The sequence below is a fragment of the Clinocottus analis genome, unplaced genomic scaffold (genome assembly GCF_023055335.1).
Source record: "Clinocottus analis isolate CAN_PGR_092001 unplaced genomic scaffold, fCliAna1.0.p SCAF_21, whole genome shotgun sequence".
Lineage (NCBI taxonomy): Eukaryota > Metazoa > Chordata > Actinopteri > Perciformes > Cottidae > Clinocottus > Clinocottus analis.
In genome coordinates this window covers 3,021,705-3,037,183 of record NW_027175943.1, presented here as the reverse complement: position 1 = coordinate 3,037,183, position 15,479 = coordinate 3,021,705, and the positions used below count along the sequence as shown (strand labels likewise).

The window sequence follows — 15,479 nt, the reverse complement described above, 5'->3', positions numbered from 1 at the left end:
CCTCAAAATGTCTCGTGCCATCGGCCGGCGGCGAGACGTGCCTTTTGTTTTTCCCGGGTGTCTCTATTGAGACGATATTTCAAGTCCTGCGCGAGATGAGGAGAGACGAGATCAGACGTGGCGGCATCAGATCAGATCGCGTCTGAAGGGAGGGAGAGAGAGGGCGAGAGAAGGAAGGAAGGAAGGAAGGAAAGAGGGAGAGAGGTTGATGTTGCTCTCCGCCGCAGTGTCGTTTTAAGCCGTTTAAAGCAGAATGGGGTTTAAATAAAATCCCACATTGGCCCCGATCGCTCGCGCTTTCGCGTCTCTCGCATTCAAAAGGGAACACATGCGAGTCGGCCGGGCAACAAAAGGCCATGTGATGCATGAAAAGGTATTACCTGAAACGGATGTGATACAGATATTACAGTGAAAGAAGTCACTGGAGGGAGATTCTCACACACACACACACACACACACACACACACACTTGAATGAAGCAGCAACTGGAGGCAGATACAGTCACACGTTTAATTTGTAAATGATGGAAAGAAAAGAAGAAGAAGAAAAAATGGCTAAAAATAAAAACAGCTGGAGCAGCATGGATGCGGTTGAATTCACCACGCTGGGATGCCTTTGGCTTCGCCGCTATTGATTTGTTTCACGTTCACACAGCTTGAATACATTCACGCCGGCGTGCTTCAGAGACCGTCGACGCGTTTTGGGGTGGAAATCCTCCCCTGCACAAGAGGGGATGAATTTCCACATTTGAAGACGCAAAAGGAAAAGGGGACAATGCGAGAAGCTATAGATGCTCCTCTGGAGCGGTGTGCATCATCAGAGTGATGATGACTAAGACCAACATGATGCGCATGACGTCGCAGCTCCGAGTAAGAGGAGCTCACCTTCAAGCGGCTGCACGGAGATGACGGGCCGACATCAAGCCGATCGATGCGGCGATGCTTTGAGAAACAAGAGCCTGCGCGAGGGCGCAGTACACGTATAGGCACATCGATACCCGGAGCTACATGCTAACAGGCTAACTGACGAGAGGGTGTAATATTCACCTGCAAGAATTTGGCCTTTGCTCTTAAACGCACAAAGAAAACCAGTGAACTTGCTCTTTGAGACAGTTCCCTCACGTCTCAGCTTCCAGATACTTCGTCCCAGCGAGCAGGCGACTGCACAACACGGTACTTTTAACCTGACGATGGCTTTCAAACGCAGCAGATCTGCCTTCTGGCCGGCCTCTCATGCCTCTACAAACATCTGGAAAGAGCCACGTTCTGTTTCCTCCAAACGCTCGCTGTTAGCCTGTGAACCAAGCTAGCCGCTTCCCGTCTTCGTGCTAAGCTAACGCGCCCCGACTCCTTTCGACTCGTATCGTCAACTTAGTTGAATAAATCTTGCAACTGTGTTATTTATGCGAGGTCTACCCGACCTAAATTCATGCATTTATGGATTTACAAAGTCTAGTTGAGTCCATTAAAAGTGTTTTTTCCTTTTGGTCGTTGGATTAATGATTTTGGCGCTTATGTAATTAGCATGTGATGTCACTGACGATCGACCCGCATCGATCCTCTCTCAGAGTCCTTCAGCAGCAGCAGCAGGGTTCATGTGTGCAGAAAACTTTCCAGCTGCAGGCCCGGCCGGTCCAGCCGCTCATGCTTTAGTGCCCTTGAGCACGACGCCTGCATGGGATGGGATCAAAGACGACGGCGTCATTTGCGGCGTTTTTTTTGTCCTCTGGTTATCGGTAACACAGAGAGCCGAGTATCCGTGATGCTCGGCGGTGCTACCGAACCCCCCCGGAGGAGGAGGAGAGCACCGATACCCTCGCGAGGGAAACCAGAGAGCGTATGGAAAGAGGAGGGAGGATGAGCTGGAGGACGGAGGAAGCAACATGCTGAGGCGTGAGGAGGGGAAAACTATATGGAGAGCGAGCTGGTGGCTTTTCCTTCTGCGGATGAGCGAGGAGCGAGTGCCGCGTAAACCCGAAGCTGTACATCCTTCTTGAGAAAGACCACGCTCGCGAGCGCGCTCAAGAGTTCTTCAAATAAATGAGGCGAAAAGAAAGAGATGGGTGAGAGGTGTGGAGGAAAGAAGAGAAGAGAAGGAAAAGGTTGGAGAAGGATGGGAAAGAAAAAAAAACGCAGCGCAGTGGAGCTGCCAGCAGAGACTCTGACGGTCGAGCCGGATTGCAGGGAAGAGGAGAAAATACAGGAAGCAACGGAGAGAATAATAAAGAGACGGGTATAGCGGCTATTTATAAACCTGAAAGAGGAGCTTTTGGATTGGGTTATGGAAAATAATAAACAGAGACAGACAGAACAAAAGAGGGGGGGGGGGGTAAGAGAAGGAAAAAGACAAGCAGATGTGTGAAAAAGATTGAAAGAGAGCGAGGAGCTGCTGGTGGACGCAGAGAGGAAGAGGAAGGGGGAGGAAAAGGGGGTTGAGGGAGGAATACATTTACCTTGACTGACACTGCGACAGGGAGAGAAAGCAGACCCCCCCCCCCCCCCCCCCCAAGAAACTGTAGCCCCACAACATCATGCGACACAATCTCTGCAGTGGGGCTACACTAAATATTATAGCATGCAGACGCATGCCGACACACACACACACACTCACACACACACAGCAGTATCGCTGATGCAAGGTTGTGGTTGCAACTGTTTTCCGGTAATGATTGACAGTTCAAACGCAGATTTACAGCAATAATAAAAGTCGTGATTATAAAAAAAAAAAGTTGTGTCTTTTCGGGGCAAATTGTTCTTTCAACGAAGAAGAAGACAGTTTTCTCAGGGAAGTGGAGACAACGTGAGACAACAGGCAGGAAGAGACGCAGTGACGTTTGCAGGAGGTGAAGAGGATCAACGGCGTCTCTTTAACGTCTCATCGGACCACGAGGTGCTGGGTCTCAGGCCCGTCGGCCAAAAGTTGCCGTTTCCAGGATTATCGGAAACTTACATGGACTGCATCATGACATCATCGTGGTTGGACAGTGACCCCCCCCCCCCCTCCACACACACACCTCCCCTTTAAGACCAACACTGATTGCTTTTGGGGAATTTGAGCCTGTTGTGCTCTCACGTTGCCGTATCAGGTGGAAACGCAACTCGACTGTAAAGCGTCTGTGGAGGAGCTGCTGTTGCCTCAACGCCAGAGCGAGGTCGCCCACTAGTGGTGGAGATGAAGCAACGCAGCTTCTGACACATCAACGCTGCAGACTGCATTGCACTAAAAGAAGAACCTTTGAAGGACAATACAATTAAAATGTTGTGTGTTCATGCCCGTGGGGTTGATGATGAGACAAATGCCCTTCCACCTCTCCTCCAAGAGCTAGACACAGACTTTGCAGTTTTAAAACTTCTTTGCAGTTGTTGCTTTGTAGTAACGACGCAACTCTGTGTGGTTTTGTGTTTCTTTGCGGTCATTTGAGTCTATTGTTGTTGTTGTTGTGCCCCTTTTCATGGGCGTTTTGAGTCCCTTTTCAGTCGTCTGGTGTCTCTTTGCAGTCGTTTTACTCGTCTTTTTGTGTCTCTTTGTGGCCATTTTGAGTCTCTTCATGATTGATACGTCTCATGTGTCTCTTTCCATTTCTTTAGCGTTTGTAGGTTTCGTTTGAGTCTCTTCCTGGTTGGTATTCTTATCTCATTGAGTGACATTTTGGTGGTAAAGGCCAGAAGGGCTCCTGACATTTTGGCTCCGTTGGCCTGTGTCTGCTCGGCCTGCGTCTGCTCGGCCTGTTCAGTAGTCCAGCCGTGTTCATTCAGTGTGACGACGTCATCGTCTGGACAGTGTTGAACGCTTCTAAAGATGGCCGTCTGTCAGTTGTACTGAAGTGTCTCAGCAACTATTCGGTGGATTGCCACACAATTTTGTGCAGACATTCATGTCACCCTTGAGCTCAATTGCAGCAACTTTGGTGACCAACGCTGACTCCATCTCGTCCCAGCGCTGAGCACAAGTTGAGATCTGTCCACATGGTTTTTGAGCTGCTCGGGTTGCCCAACGAAGACATGGAACAGGTTTACAAGTGACGGTTGTGTTTGTACAAATAAAAACATGTGCTTTCTCCAGATAAAAGTGTTTCCACTACAACTAATGTTTTCATTTCCCTCGCCGGTTCAGATTAAGAAGCAAACCAGTGAGTTCAAACTGGACCAAACACTTCATTAACACCATCAAAACCACGTCTAAACTCTGGGGGACGGATATTTAAGAGCGTTACAGCTGCTCGTTATCAGCTCTGCACACCTGCCTTCACTCACACAGACACACACCTGTTCGTGGTTTGCCTTGATTAATCCCCGCACTCGCTCAACCTGAGATTCTCACACAAAGAAACGCTCCGAAATAGTTTCACGCTGCACACTAAATATATGCAGAGTAACAGTCACAGTTCACTGTGCAAATGGTCAAAAATAACATGAAAGTAATGCAGTTGTGTTGCCAATATAACACATTCTCACTGGAGACGTTGGTCAGCACATCATAGTCCAGTCCAGTTGTTTAGAAAATCATCTGGATTACAGGATTCACAGCACACAGTCTTCTAGTTCCCTGCAGTGAAAGATTGCATAACGTGACGGCTCCGAGAGAAGCGTCGAGTTTGAGATGAAAAGAGTCTTCGTGTTGCAGGTTGTGGTCTGTACTTCTGAGAAGTTGTGATTATATTTAGGATGGGTTGAGGTCGAGTCCCACCAGCATTGGAAACGACAACATTTTGGATTATCTTTTCATATTTTGGGGATATTCTGGTTCGAGCCCCTCCCTCCCTGCAATGAAACTCGTCATTAAATCCCGATTGACATGATTTCTGGTGTTTGTTTAACCTTTTACTTCCATCTGGGTGATTTTAAGTACACATATATACATTTTAAGATATATTTTCTATATTTTTTGGTGCATCCAAACATTTTAAAACACACACATAATAATACATGTTATGGAAAAAGTACAATTTCTAATCTAAACTGCATGAATATTTCTAGATGGAGGTTTAGGGACTTCATACATAAAGTAATTACCTGTATTTTCCCCAAATTTATAAGTAAAATGAAGCTTCAGATAGTCACAAATGATTCATATTCTTTCACACCGTAAAGGACCTTTATGACCCCATTTATACGTCTGACAGGAACAACAGAAACTACACAGCAGCAGAACAGTTTAACTCACCTGCAACAGCTTATTTACAGCCATTGATCGGTTCAAGAGATCGATACTTCACACCGATCAGCGCGGGACGTCCCGGGCTGCAGTCGTTGGAACCGGAGTGCGATAAGAAAGGGAGGGCATGTGTGTGTGAGTGTGTGTGTGTGTGTGTGTGTGTGTGTGTGAGCGTCCGGGTGTGTCACGCTGCGACTGGGAGGGCCTCCCTCCAGGTTTCAGGAAGAGAGCAGCACCTGCCGCCGTGTGATTCATAGCAAAGTGCATGAAGTGAAGAGCCGCAGTGTCTCGCGTCAGAGAGGACAACATGCAGGGTAAGATCTGCTTTATCTCACCGGCTTCTCCCAGTGAAGCCTCTTCTTTTGACTGTAGGACAAGGACAAGGTGTGTTTGGTTGTGTTTGGTTGCTGTGTATGCACAGTGGAAGAGAGAGAACCTCAGTGTCAAATATTAATGCAACACTCACAGCGAAGCCTGACTTACTTAAAATACTGAATATCTCCTCAACGTAAAGGTCTATTTGAATCATTTAAAAAGCTTTAACATACAGAAAACCCTTGTGAACATAGATAATGAGTTTATATATGTGTTAGTGGTGTATAAGTTTATGATAGCGCACGAAAAAAAAAAAAGATTTCTCCGAAAACAACAACTAAAAGTTGTTTTTTCTTATCGTAACTATGTTAATGACCTGAAATGACGCTACACTAGCTGATATGTCGACATGTGTTTGGTCCTTTTGGGTTTCATGGGGGAAAAAAAACAAGCCATTCAGCCTCCTAAAGCAGCAGAGTGGTGTACATTTCCAGTGGGAGTTGTGTTTGTCTTGTAAACCTGAAGCGCTGCTGGGCGGCAGAAGGTCCTGAGTTTCTGCATTCCTCGGATAGTTTCTCACCTTTCTGCACACAGTGACGCCGTCGAGGCGCTTCCTGCTCGCGTGGACAGACTTTGTGCTCTCTTGCGCGCGATGGCATCATTTCCCCACTCTTCTTCGTGACCTCATTCAAGCCACAAAAGGAGCGGTAGCCGATTTGCGGCCACTGACCTTTGACCCTGGTCCACAAACGCCACATATCCTCAGCTCTTTCTCTCTCTTTCTCTGTAAAACAAAGTGTTTTTCTTCAATCCACGCTTTAATCCCATCTACTGTTTGCCGGTGTGCCCGTCGGTTTGTGCGCGCAAGAAGAAGTAAATGTTTTTTCCGTTAAAAAGTCTGATCTACGTCCCGCGTCTCCTTCGTCGTCCTTCCAGGCACAAGCTCTCCAGGAGGCCGCGTCCTCCACGAGGACCAGTTCACCTGCTCCATCTGCCTGGAGGTGTTCGTGGAGCCCATCTCCACGCCGTGCGGCCACAGCTTCTGCAAGGCCTGCCTGCAGGGCTACTGGAACCACAGCAAGAAGTTCCTCTGCCCCATGTGCAAGAAGAGCTACTCCAAGAAGCCCGAGATGAGCGTCAACCGGGTCCTGGCGGAGATCTCCTCCCAGTTCCAGGGGCTGATGCTGGCCGGAGGGGCCGTGGGCGCCGTGGGAGCCGGCGGGGCCTCGCGGGGGTCCACCTTGAATCTCAGCTCGGACACGAGCCACGTCAGCTCCCCGGGGTCCGACAACGGGGAGTTCGCCCGGGCCGGCGAGGTTCCCTGTGACGCCTGCATCGGGAGGAAGGTGAAGGCGCTCAAGTCCTGCGTGAACTGCCCCGGATCGTTCTGCGAGGTCCACCTCAGGCATCACAGGAAGGTCCGTTTGTATCCTCTATCGGGAAGATAACACACATCTGTTTTCTTTCTCCTTGGCAATGCCTTTCTTTGTTGTCTTTTCTGAATAACTGTCAGTACTTTGGCCCACCAAATTGACCTCGAAGTTGAATAAAACACCCTGTTTTTAATTATTGTGAGAGACTAACGCCTCTCAAAGAGGGGGATTATACATTAAATGTGTCTTGCATTACGTATCATTAAATGTTTTAGCACACACGTCACACCCACGCTCGCAAACAACACACACCTCTCGGCTCTACCGTCACGAGAACATTCCAGAGCGGTTGTTTAGTTCAGCCAAGATTGGCACTAATGCCACATATCTTATCTTATTAGGTCATACTTAGTCACGCCAAATCTCAAAAAAAGGTTGCAGGACTGTAATGAAGCAATAATGTACGAGAAGCAGTGCTGTATCGTCAATAATGTACAAGAGGCAGTGCTGTATCGCCAATAATGTACAAGAGGCAGTACTGTATCGTCAATAATGTACAAGAGGCAGTACTGTATCGTCCATAATGTACTGTTCAAAGGTGTAATATACATTATAAAACATATTCTATGTTGATACTGTGTATTTAAAGTATTCTAAGTGTTATATATGCACACTTGAAGTATCAAAACGCTCTATCCGGATGGATTTGTAACCGACCAATCAGAGCAGACTGGGCTTTTTTTGGAGGAGGGGCTTAAAGAGACGGGATAAAACATCATGAGGGTGAATACAGGTATATTCAGATGGATAGTATTGGGGGGAAAGATTTTGGAGCATTAAAACATGTAAATGTGTTTGTGTAGAAACTCTAAATACAAGTAGGAACCTGATAATGAGCTTTATATGTCTCCTGCCACATTAAAACGTATTTATTTTTGCATTATTATGCGAAGATATCGCATTCAAACACCAACTATTTGCCTCCTCCTCCTCGCAGGTGAAGCCCCTGATGTCTCACCGTCTGATCGAGCCCACTTTCCACCTGGAGGAGAAGGTCTGCAAGAAGCACGAGCGCCTGCTGGAGGTCTACTGCCGCACCGACCACGCCGCCATCTGCACGGCGTGCGCCGAGTCCACGCACAAGTCCCACGACATCGCCTCCGTCGACCACGAGTGGAAGAAGAAGATGGTGAGCTGCAGCCGCACGCTATTAATAAGCAATGAGAGGGCCGGTGAACTTAAGTAGTGCAATATGCAACACACACAAAACACCACATTTAAGCCTCATTTTGATATAATTTTGACATGTGGCACATCAAAAAGAGGAGAAATAAAAGGCCATCTGCAAAACAAATGTGTTCACCACTGACTTTTGTGATTATTTGGGCTCGATGTGAATGGTTTTGATTATTTATTGCCGATGTTGATTTCAGTGACTGTTCTTTTGTCGCAGAGTAATCTGAGCAAGAAGAAGTCGGAGGTCAAACATTTGATCAAGGAGAGAGCCAAGAAGCTGGAGGAGATCAAACAATCCATCAAGGTCATCAAGGTGAGTCTCCTGAAGGCTAGAAGAAGAAGAAGAAGATGATGAAGAAGAAGAAGAAGAAGAAGACCAAGTGAGTCTTCACTGGGCATGTGTGTGTTGTTGGAGCCCCGGGCGACAAAACACAGCGTGTTTTGAAAGTGTCGGTGTCAATTTGCAGCTGTTTGAAGCTCAAGACGAGACGTTTCATCCACTTGATTAAATCCACACGAGTCCGCTTCGGAGGAGGGAAACAGGAAAAACCTCCTGACAACCAGTTAAATAGGATTTGAGACAGTATTGATCAAGATAACACAGGAAGACACTGACTGACAAACACCCGAATGTTATTATCCGTCTTCTAGTTTTGGATTGAATACTTTGTGCGTTTTAAACGTGTGTGTTTTTAAGGTGCGTGGATCTGTCGCAGTTTCCTTCTGTTAAATATTAGCTCAGTCGGCTCGCATGTAAAGCTTTATTTGCTCTGTTGTGCAGGCGCAAAGCACACAAAACCCAAGCGAGGGCACTTTGGCGGGACGCAGGTCTGTTGAGTCTCGGGCTCGAGGCCTCTGCTTTTGTGAGAGAGGCCGCGTCTCCGTCTCCGTCTTCGTCTTCGTCTTCCAGCTTGTTTTTCTCGTGCGTCTCCAGACTCAGATCCACGTCTGAGGCCGTCGGACCGGTGCGACCGGCGTGCGCGTCCGCCTCCAAACACAACACGGAGGACGAGTTGTGGTTGTAAAATGGTCAAATTGTCTTTGAGGTTTTGGACGTGAGAGTCATTTCCCCGGTTCAGAGCTGCTCTCGGTTTCCTGCTCAGTGAGATTTACAGCTACAATGAGGTTTGAGTTACCAGAGGGTTGGACATCAGGATGTGTGTGTGTGTGTGTGTGTTAACTGTACAAACACTCTGCACATGTGCGTGATGGACATAGAGATAAAGACAATAAAGCCTCTCTGGATTCTTTAGATTTGAGTCGAGTAAGCGGAGAATACGCTCGATGATAATGAATAAAAGGAAAACACAAACCTCTCTATACATATTCTCTTTGTGGGAGAATAAAAAACTGAGCTGGAAACTGGAGCGTAGCATTGAAACCCATGCAGGGGAACTTCCAGATGAAGGGCTTGCTGGTTTCCTATTGGCTAAGAGGAGACTAACCCGTCAGTCCGGTTGGACGAGGCTTAAATAAAAGAGCCGTGTCATGACTGGAGCTGCATTTCACGGCCTATTTTTTTGTTCCTTAATTGTCTTTAATGTTTTTATTCCAGGCCTAACCCTGTTACGGTTATGGGAGAGGAAAAAAAACGTAGGCCTGAAGGCGTGGAGCGTTTATTTATATCACGTCCTCAACAACAAGGCACGTCAAAGGGATTCACGCATACGATGTAAAAAACAGTAACACGAGGGGATTTAAAAAGAGTCGAACAGATGAGAAGGAACATAACAAACAGGGTTATTAATAACTGCGGCGTTATTAGTGCCGGTGACGGTTTTCTAAACCTCTGCGTCTCCGGCGTGCAGGCTGGCTCTCAGAGGGAGCTGGAGGAGAGCTGGCAGGTGTTCGCCGAGCTGCAGCGGCTGGTGGAGCAGAGTCAGGCCGAGCTGGTGGAGCTGATCGCCGGCAGGCAGCGGGAGGCCGAGCGGCACGCTCAGGAACTGGCCCGGGGGTTGGAGAACGAGCTCAGCCAGCTGAGGAGGCGGAGCAACGAGCTGGAGGCCTTCTCGCAGACGTCGGACAAAGTGCTCTTCCTGCAGGTACGGCGGCCCCCGAGGGACATTTTGCCGCTCCGAACATGGACGAAAGAATGTCTCTATTTCAAATTTCGGCTGTTTTTGTGTGCAAATTTTCCAGCTGTTGGTCCTCCGCAACTTGCCCCACTTCCACCCCCTCCGGCTTGTGCCGATCAACATTTGAAATCAAGACCACGGCCCAAGTGTAATTTTAAAAATGCATGCCGGCATATTAAGTGTGACTTCATTATTCAGTCTTCCAGCGTGCAGCCTACATACACAACACACTTAATATGCATTGAGGACAGCGTGGGAGCTAATTAGTTAAAAATCACACTGGAGCATCCCGCTGCGGATATTCCACCTTCACCTGGACTTCATACACTCCTATTAATGCGGTTAAAACCCAGACTGGAACATATATACGTGTTTCAAACATCCTGTTTTCCTTTCTATCATTATTCATCATGTCCACACTGCCAATTATCGGAGGCGGTTGCTAAGAGATTGGCAACGCAACATCAAAAGCCTCGTGCACACAGAACACAGCCAGCTGTTCTGCCCCCCCCCCGCCCGCTCCCCATCCTTCTGCCCCTCCCCCCCTCGTGCATTTGCCCTGCACTGTTTATGGAGATAAAATGTTGATTTTTTTTCTCCTCTCATGAAAGACGCCTTTGAAGTATTTTTTTTTTTCCCGGCGAGTGCGAGAGGAAGCGCACATGTTCTCCCAGAACAAAGTTGAGAGCACATGCAGACACACACAATCCCCCTGTTCTGTAATTGTAACTCTCGCCTCTCTCCTTTGACGCATCTGCACTCTGTCGACATGCTTCACCCTCACAGACGTCACATGTAGACGTTATTTCCCGAGAAGGGGGATCGATCCATCTCGCTTGACCTCTCTCTCCCGTTTCCCCACCCCGCCTGCAGAACCTGACGGCGCTGACGCCGTCTCCCGAGCCCACCGATTGGTCGGCGGTGAGCGTCAACACCGACCTCTACCTGGGGACCATCCGGTCCTCCGTCAGCGGCCTCGTGGACAAGTTCCAGGAAGAGCTGAAGAGGCTGTACGGGAAAGGTGAGGGCCACAAAACGACATTAAAACACCACAAAAACGCCACAAAACGCTACAAAAACACCACAAAATGCTACAAAACGCTACATAAATGCCACAAAACACCACAAAAACGCTACAAAATGCTACAAAACGCTACATAAATGCCACAAAACACCACAAAACGCTACAAAATGCTACAAAACGCTACAAAAACACCACAAAATGCTACAAAACGCTACATAAGCGGCACAAAACCCCACAAAAACTGGCTGTCAAAAGTTGGATTACATTGTTAGGTGTTCCTGTTATTTTGTCCATCCCCTGGATGATAAAAAAAATGTCCTTGAAAAGTCTTCCTCATGGCGAGATTCAGTGTTTGGCCTCCAAAAGGAGAGTAACATGTCAACAGCTTCTGGTGCCTTTTGCTGAGCGGAATCCAAATGTAGGTCACCGCACGAGCTCTTTGAAATAGATACGCGACTCATCGCCGGGTCCCCACACACACACACACTCACACACACACACACACACACACACACACACACACACAAGATGGGCGGACAGATGGAGATGGTGTTGACGCCGCAGTTCACCACCGCCTGGATTCAACGGAGAGCCGACTGACAGAAGCACATGTCTGGAGGTCTCCATGTTTACCGCCCACACGAGCCATCTGCTCTGACTCTGTAGAAGAATGTCTTGCTGACTCTCTTTCTCTCTCTCTTTCTCTTTCTCTCTCTCTTTCTCTTTCTCTCATTCTCTCTCTTTCTCTCAGAGCTCCGGAAGCTCCAGAACTACTCAAGTGAGTGAGACTTTAATGCATTTGGCGCTCAGCACTTTGACTCTTGAGATATTTCACTGGAGCAGAACAGTTCTCCCAAACGTCCACCAGGGGGCGCCGTTTCTCCACAACCAGGAGCTTTGTACCCAGTTAAAGAGGGCAAAGTTCACTGGCACCATTATGCAGTGTGTACTGTATACATACATAGCTATATATGAAATAAAATATAGTTACAATAAGAAAATACAATTTTAAATTATATATTTTTTGCAGTATATATTTTTTCTTTTCTGTGCACTATCATAAACCAGTATACCAGTAATACATATATGTACTTATTATATATGCTCCTAAGGGTTTTCTGTATATTATATTTTTTTTAAATTATTTAAATAGGTCTTGTGGTTGAGGAGATAATCTGAATTTAGTATAACCATTTTTCGGAAAACCAGGCCTGAGGGTTAAATACAAGTAAGTTAAGTACAACCTTGAAGGTACTTTTACTTCACTTGAGTATAGTCAAGTCATGGTACGTTGTACTTTTAGTTCGCTAGAGCATTTTTAGATGAAATTACGACATCATGTGTATTCTAGAGCAAAAAAAAGGATGATTAATTTTTAAAATATGGTGAATCGTTATAGATTGAAGGTCCTGCAAATAGCCAAAGGTGTTTAGCTACGTTATAATCCACTAAAAGCGAAGGTCACTAAACTCCATGTTTACGTAATAAACCTCTTCTTCTGCCCAGGCGAGGTGATCCTGGACCCCGCCACGTCCCAGAAGAACCTGGTGGTGTCTGACGACGGCCGCCAGGTGCGGTTCGAAGAGCGCAAGTCGGTCCACGCCGAGGGCCCGAAGCGCTTCAGCCCCGCCCTCTTCGTCCTGGGCCGCGAGGGCCTCGGCTCCGGGCGCCACTACTGGGAGGTGGACCTCGGGCGCAAGACGGCCTGGACGCTGGGCATGGCCAGCGCCACGGCCCGCCGCAAGGGCGAGATCAAGCTGAGCCCCGAGGGCGGCTACTGGTGCCTGTGGCTGAAGGGCGGCGAGGTGAAGGCCCTGGCGGCGCCCCGCCTGGCCCTGCCGCTCGCCGCCCAGCCCTGCAAGGTGGGCGTCTTCCTGGACTACGAGGGCGGGCAGATCTCCTTCTACGACGTGAAGGCGCGTCTGCACCTCTACACCTTCATGGACACCTTCAGCGAGAGTCTGTACCCGATCTTCAGCCCGTGTCTCCAGCAGGACGGCAAGAACTCGGCGCCGCTCGTCATCTCGCCCGTGAAGCACACCTGAGGCCTTCAGGACGCCCGCAGCAGGGTTCATGCACATGTGGACCGACGGCTTTTCCATGACTTTAAACCAAATTTACATGGCTTTAAACAACATTTTCATGACTTTTAACTATTTTTTTCTGACTTTAAACCAAATTTTCATGACTTCGAACCAAATTTTCATGACTTTTAACCAATTTTTCATAACTTCTGACCAAATTTCCATGATTTCTAACCAAATTTTCAAGACTTCTAACCAAATTTTCATTACTTTTAACCAAATTTAATGACTTTTGATCAAATTTTTATGACTTTTAACCAAATTTCCATGACTTTCGACCAAATTTTCAAGACTTCTAACCAAATTTTCATGACTTTTAACCAATTTTTCATAACTTCTGACCAAATTTCCATGATTTCTAACCAAATTTTCATTACTTTAAACCAAATTTTCATGACTTTCAACCAAATTTTCATGACTTTTAACTAATTTTTCATAACTTCTGACCAAATTTTCAAGACTTCTAACCAAATTTTCATTACTTTAAACCAAATTTTCATGACTTCTAACCAAATTTTCATGACTTTTGACCAAATTTCCATGATTTCTAACGGAATTTTCAAGACTTCTAACCAAATTTTAATTACTTTTAACCAAAGTTTCATGACTTTTGATCAAATTTTTATGACTTTTAACCAAATTTTCATGACTTTTAACCAAATTTCCATAAGCAAACATTTAGTAAAATTTGTGTGTAAACATGAAAAAAACTATTCAGCCTCAATACAGATCAAAAAGAGCAGTGTTCTGTAACATGGATATGACATATTACAGATAGATACTGTCATGCTGTGCTCTCTTATCTCTAATTGTATAGAAAATAAACAGATATCTTGGTGTAAAAACATGTGAAGGACTAAATCTGACCTCTTCCTCTAAAGTTGGACTTTAAAGCGAGTTAGTAATAATGTAGTTTTGACACTTTCCTTACCGTGTAAGTGTTTATTATGGAGCTTTGGAGACTTTACAGATCAAAGAAAGAAAGTTTAATAGATGTAAATGTACCGTTTAGAGGTTTTTTGGCCGGCCTTTGGGACCAAGTGAGAGATTTTTGTACATACAGTACTGTCCAATATTCTGATATATACTCTGATATTGTTTTTGTGGGCATGAAAGTATGTTCTGTATTTATATATGAAATCTTTTGTACTTTGAATCTGAATTTATTCATTAAAGATGATTTTACTCATTTTGTTGTACTTATGTTGGATTTGTCTTCGTTTAGCTCCTGAAAAGACTCTAAAGAGCATTTATAGGATTTAATTTTCCTCTTTAAAGGCTCAATGAGAAGGATTTCCAATCATAACCTGACCCGCTAGAGGAGTGTGTCTGTGTCTGCAGAGACCCTGGTGCTCTGATGGTATTTTATTATGGTGTATTATGTGTACCGGACACGTCTGGGATTCAATATCTATAACAGCCACAAAGTAAGTGTGTGCGTTGGAACGGCCTCAAGAAACCTCGCCGGCGCATTGAGGCGCGGCGCCAAGTGAACGAAGGTCGTTTCAAAACCAGCGGTAACCCGAGGGCGGCGAGCGCCGTGACTTTACGCCAGGAGGGCGTGTGCAGCCGGGGGGGCGGAGCCAACTTTAAATCCAGAAATGAGGAATCGTTCTTATTCTGCCTTTAAGATGGACGAATCAACCTGTCAACATGCTAAGCTACGATGCTAAATATTTTAGTGATGCCTATTTTCCAGTCGGCTGCTTATCAATCTAAACACCGAGCAAACCAATCAACCATTTTATATTTTAAATATGAAGTTAAGCGAGAAAAACATGCACGAATAGATACAGAGTGAGTTTTTACGTCACTAATTTGTGATTTTTGTGAACCTCCAAGCAGATTATGTTCAATAATTTGCCCAATTCCTGCAAGAAGACACACTATTTGTAACCCTTATGGCGCAGAGGGCCTTTAAACATAACTAATACGATCCATAAACGATCAACACTGACTTTTTAACTCTTAACAGAAGTCAAACTTCAGCTTCATCCTCTTGGATCTTCTTGTGGCTGGTGGCCGGCTGGTGATCTGCAACTAGTGAACGCCGTCCTCCTGTGAGGGCCGGGGGTATAAATCTGGATCTGGGGTAAAAGGAGGGGGCGGGTGGGGGTATATTTTGGGTCTTAGGTGTGTGTGTGTGTGTGTGTGTGTGTGTTGGAGGTGGCAGTGGTTACAGCCGGGCTCATGTGTCAGTGCACAGCGGAGCATTGAG

The 15,479-nt window shown here is 46.4% G+C and overlaps 1 protein-coding gene across 1 annotated transcript; it reads left to right on the top strand.

Moving 5' to 3' along the window:
• Nucleotides 1–5,429: 5,429 nt before the first annotated feature.
• Nucleotides 5,430–13,481, top strand: btr12 (bloodthirsty-related gene family, member 12). Its single transcript, XM_068588094.1, has 8 exons — nt 5,430–5,468; nt 6,406–6,887; nt 7,840–8,031; nt 8,296–8,391; nt 9,887–10,120; nt 11,027–11,174; nt 11,929–11,955; nt 12,684–13,481. Exons 1-8 carry the CDS (start codon nt 5,462–5,464, stop codon nt 13,220–13,222), a joined length of 1,725 nt encoding a protein of 574 aa, XP_068444195.1. The 5' UTR covers nt 5,430–5,461; the 3' UTR covers nt 13,223–13,481.
• The last annotated feature ends 1,998 nt before the right edge of the window (nt 13,482–15,479 follow it).

Coding starts and splice junctions, on each gene's coding strand:
- btr12 (XM_068588094.1), top strand. Junction 8,032..8,295: donor ACGAGTGGAAGAAGAAGATG/GTGAGCTGCAGC, acceptor CTTTTGTCGCAG/AGTAATCTGAGCAAGAAGAA. Junction 10,121..11,026: donor ACAAAGTGCTCTTCCTGCAG/GTACGGCGGCCC, acceptor CCCCGCCTGCAG/AACCTGACGGCGCTGACGCC.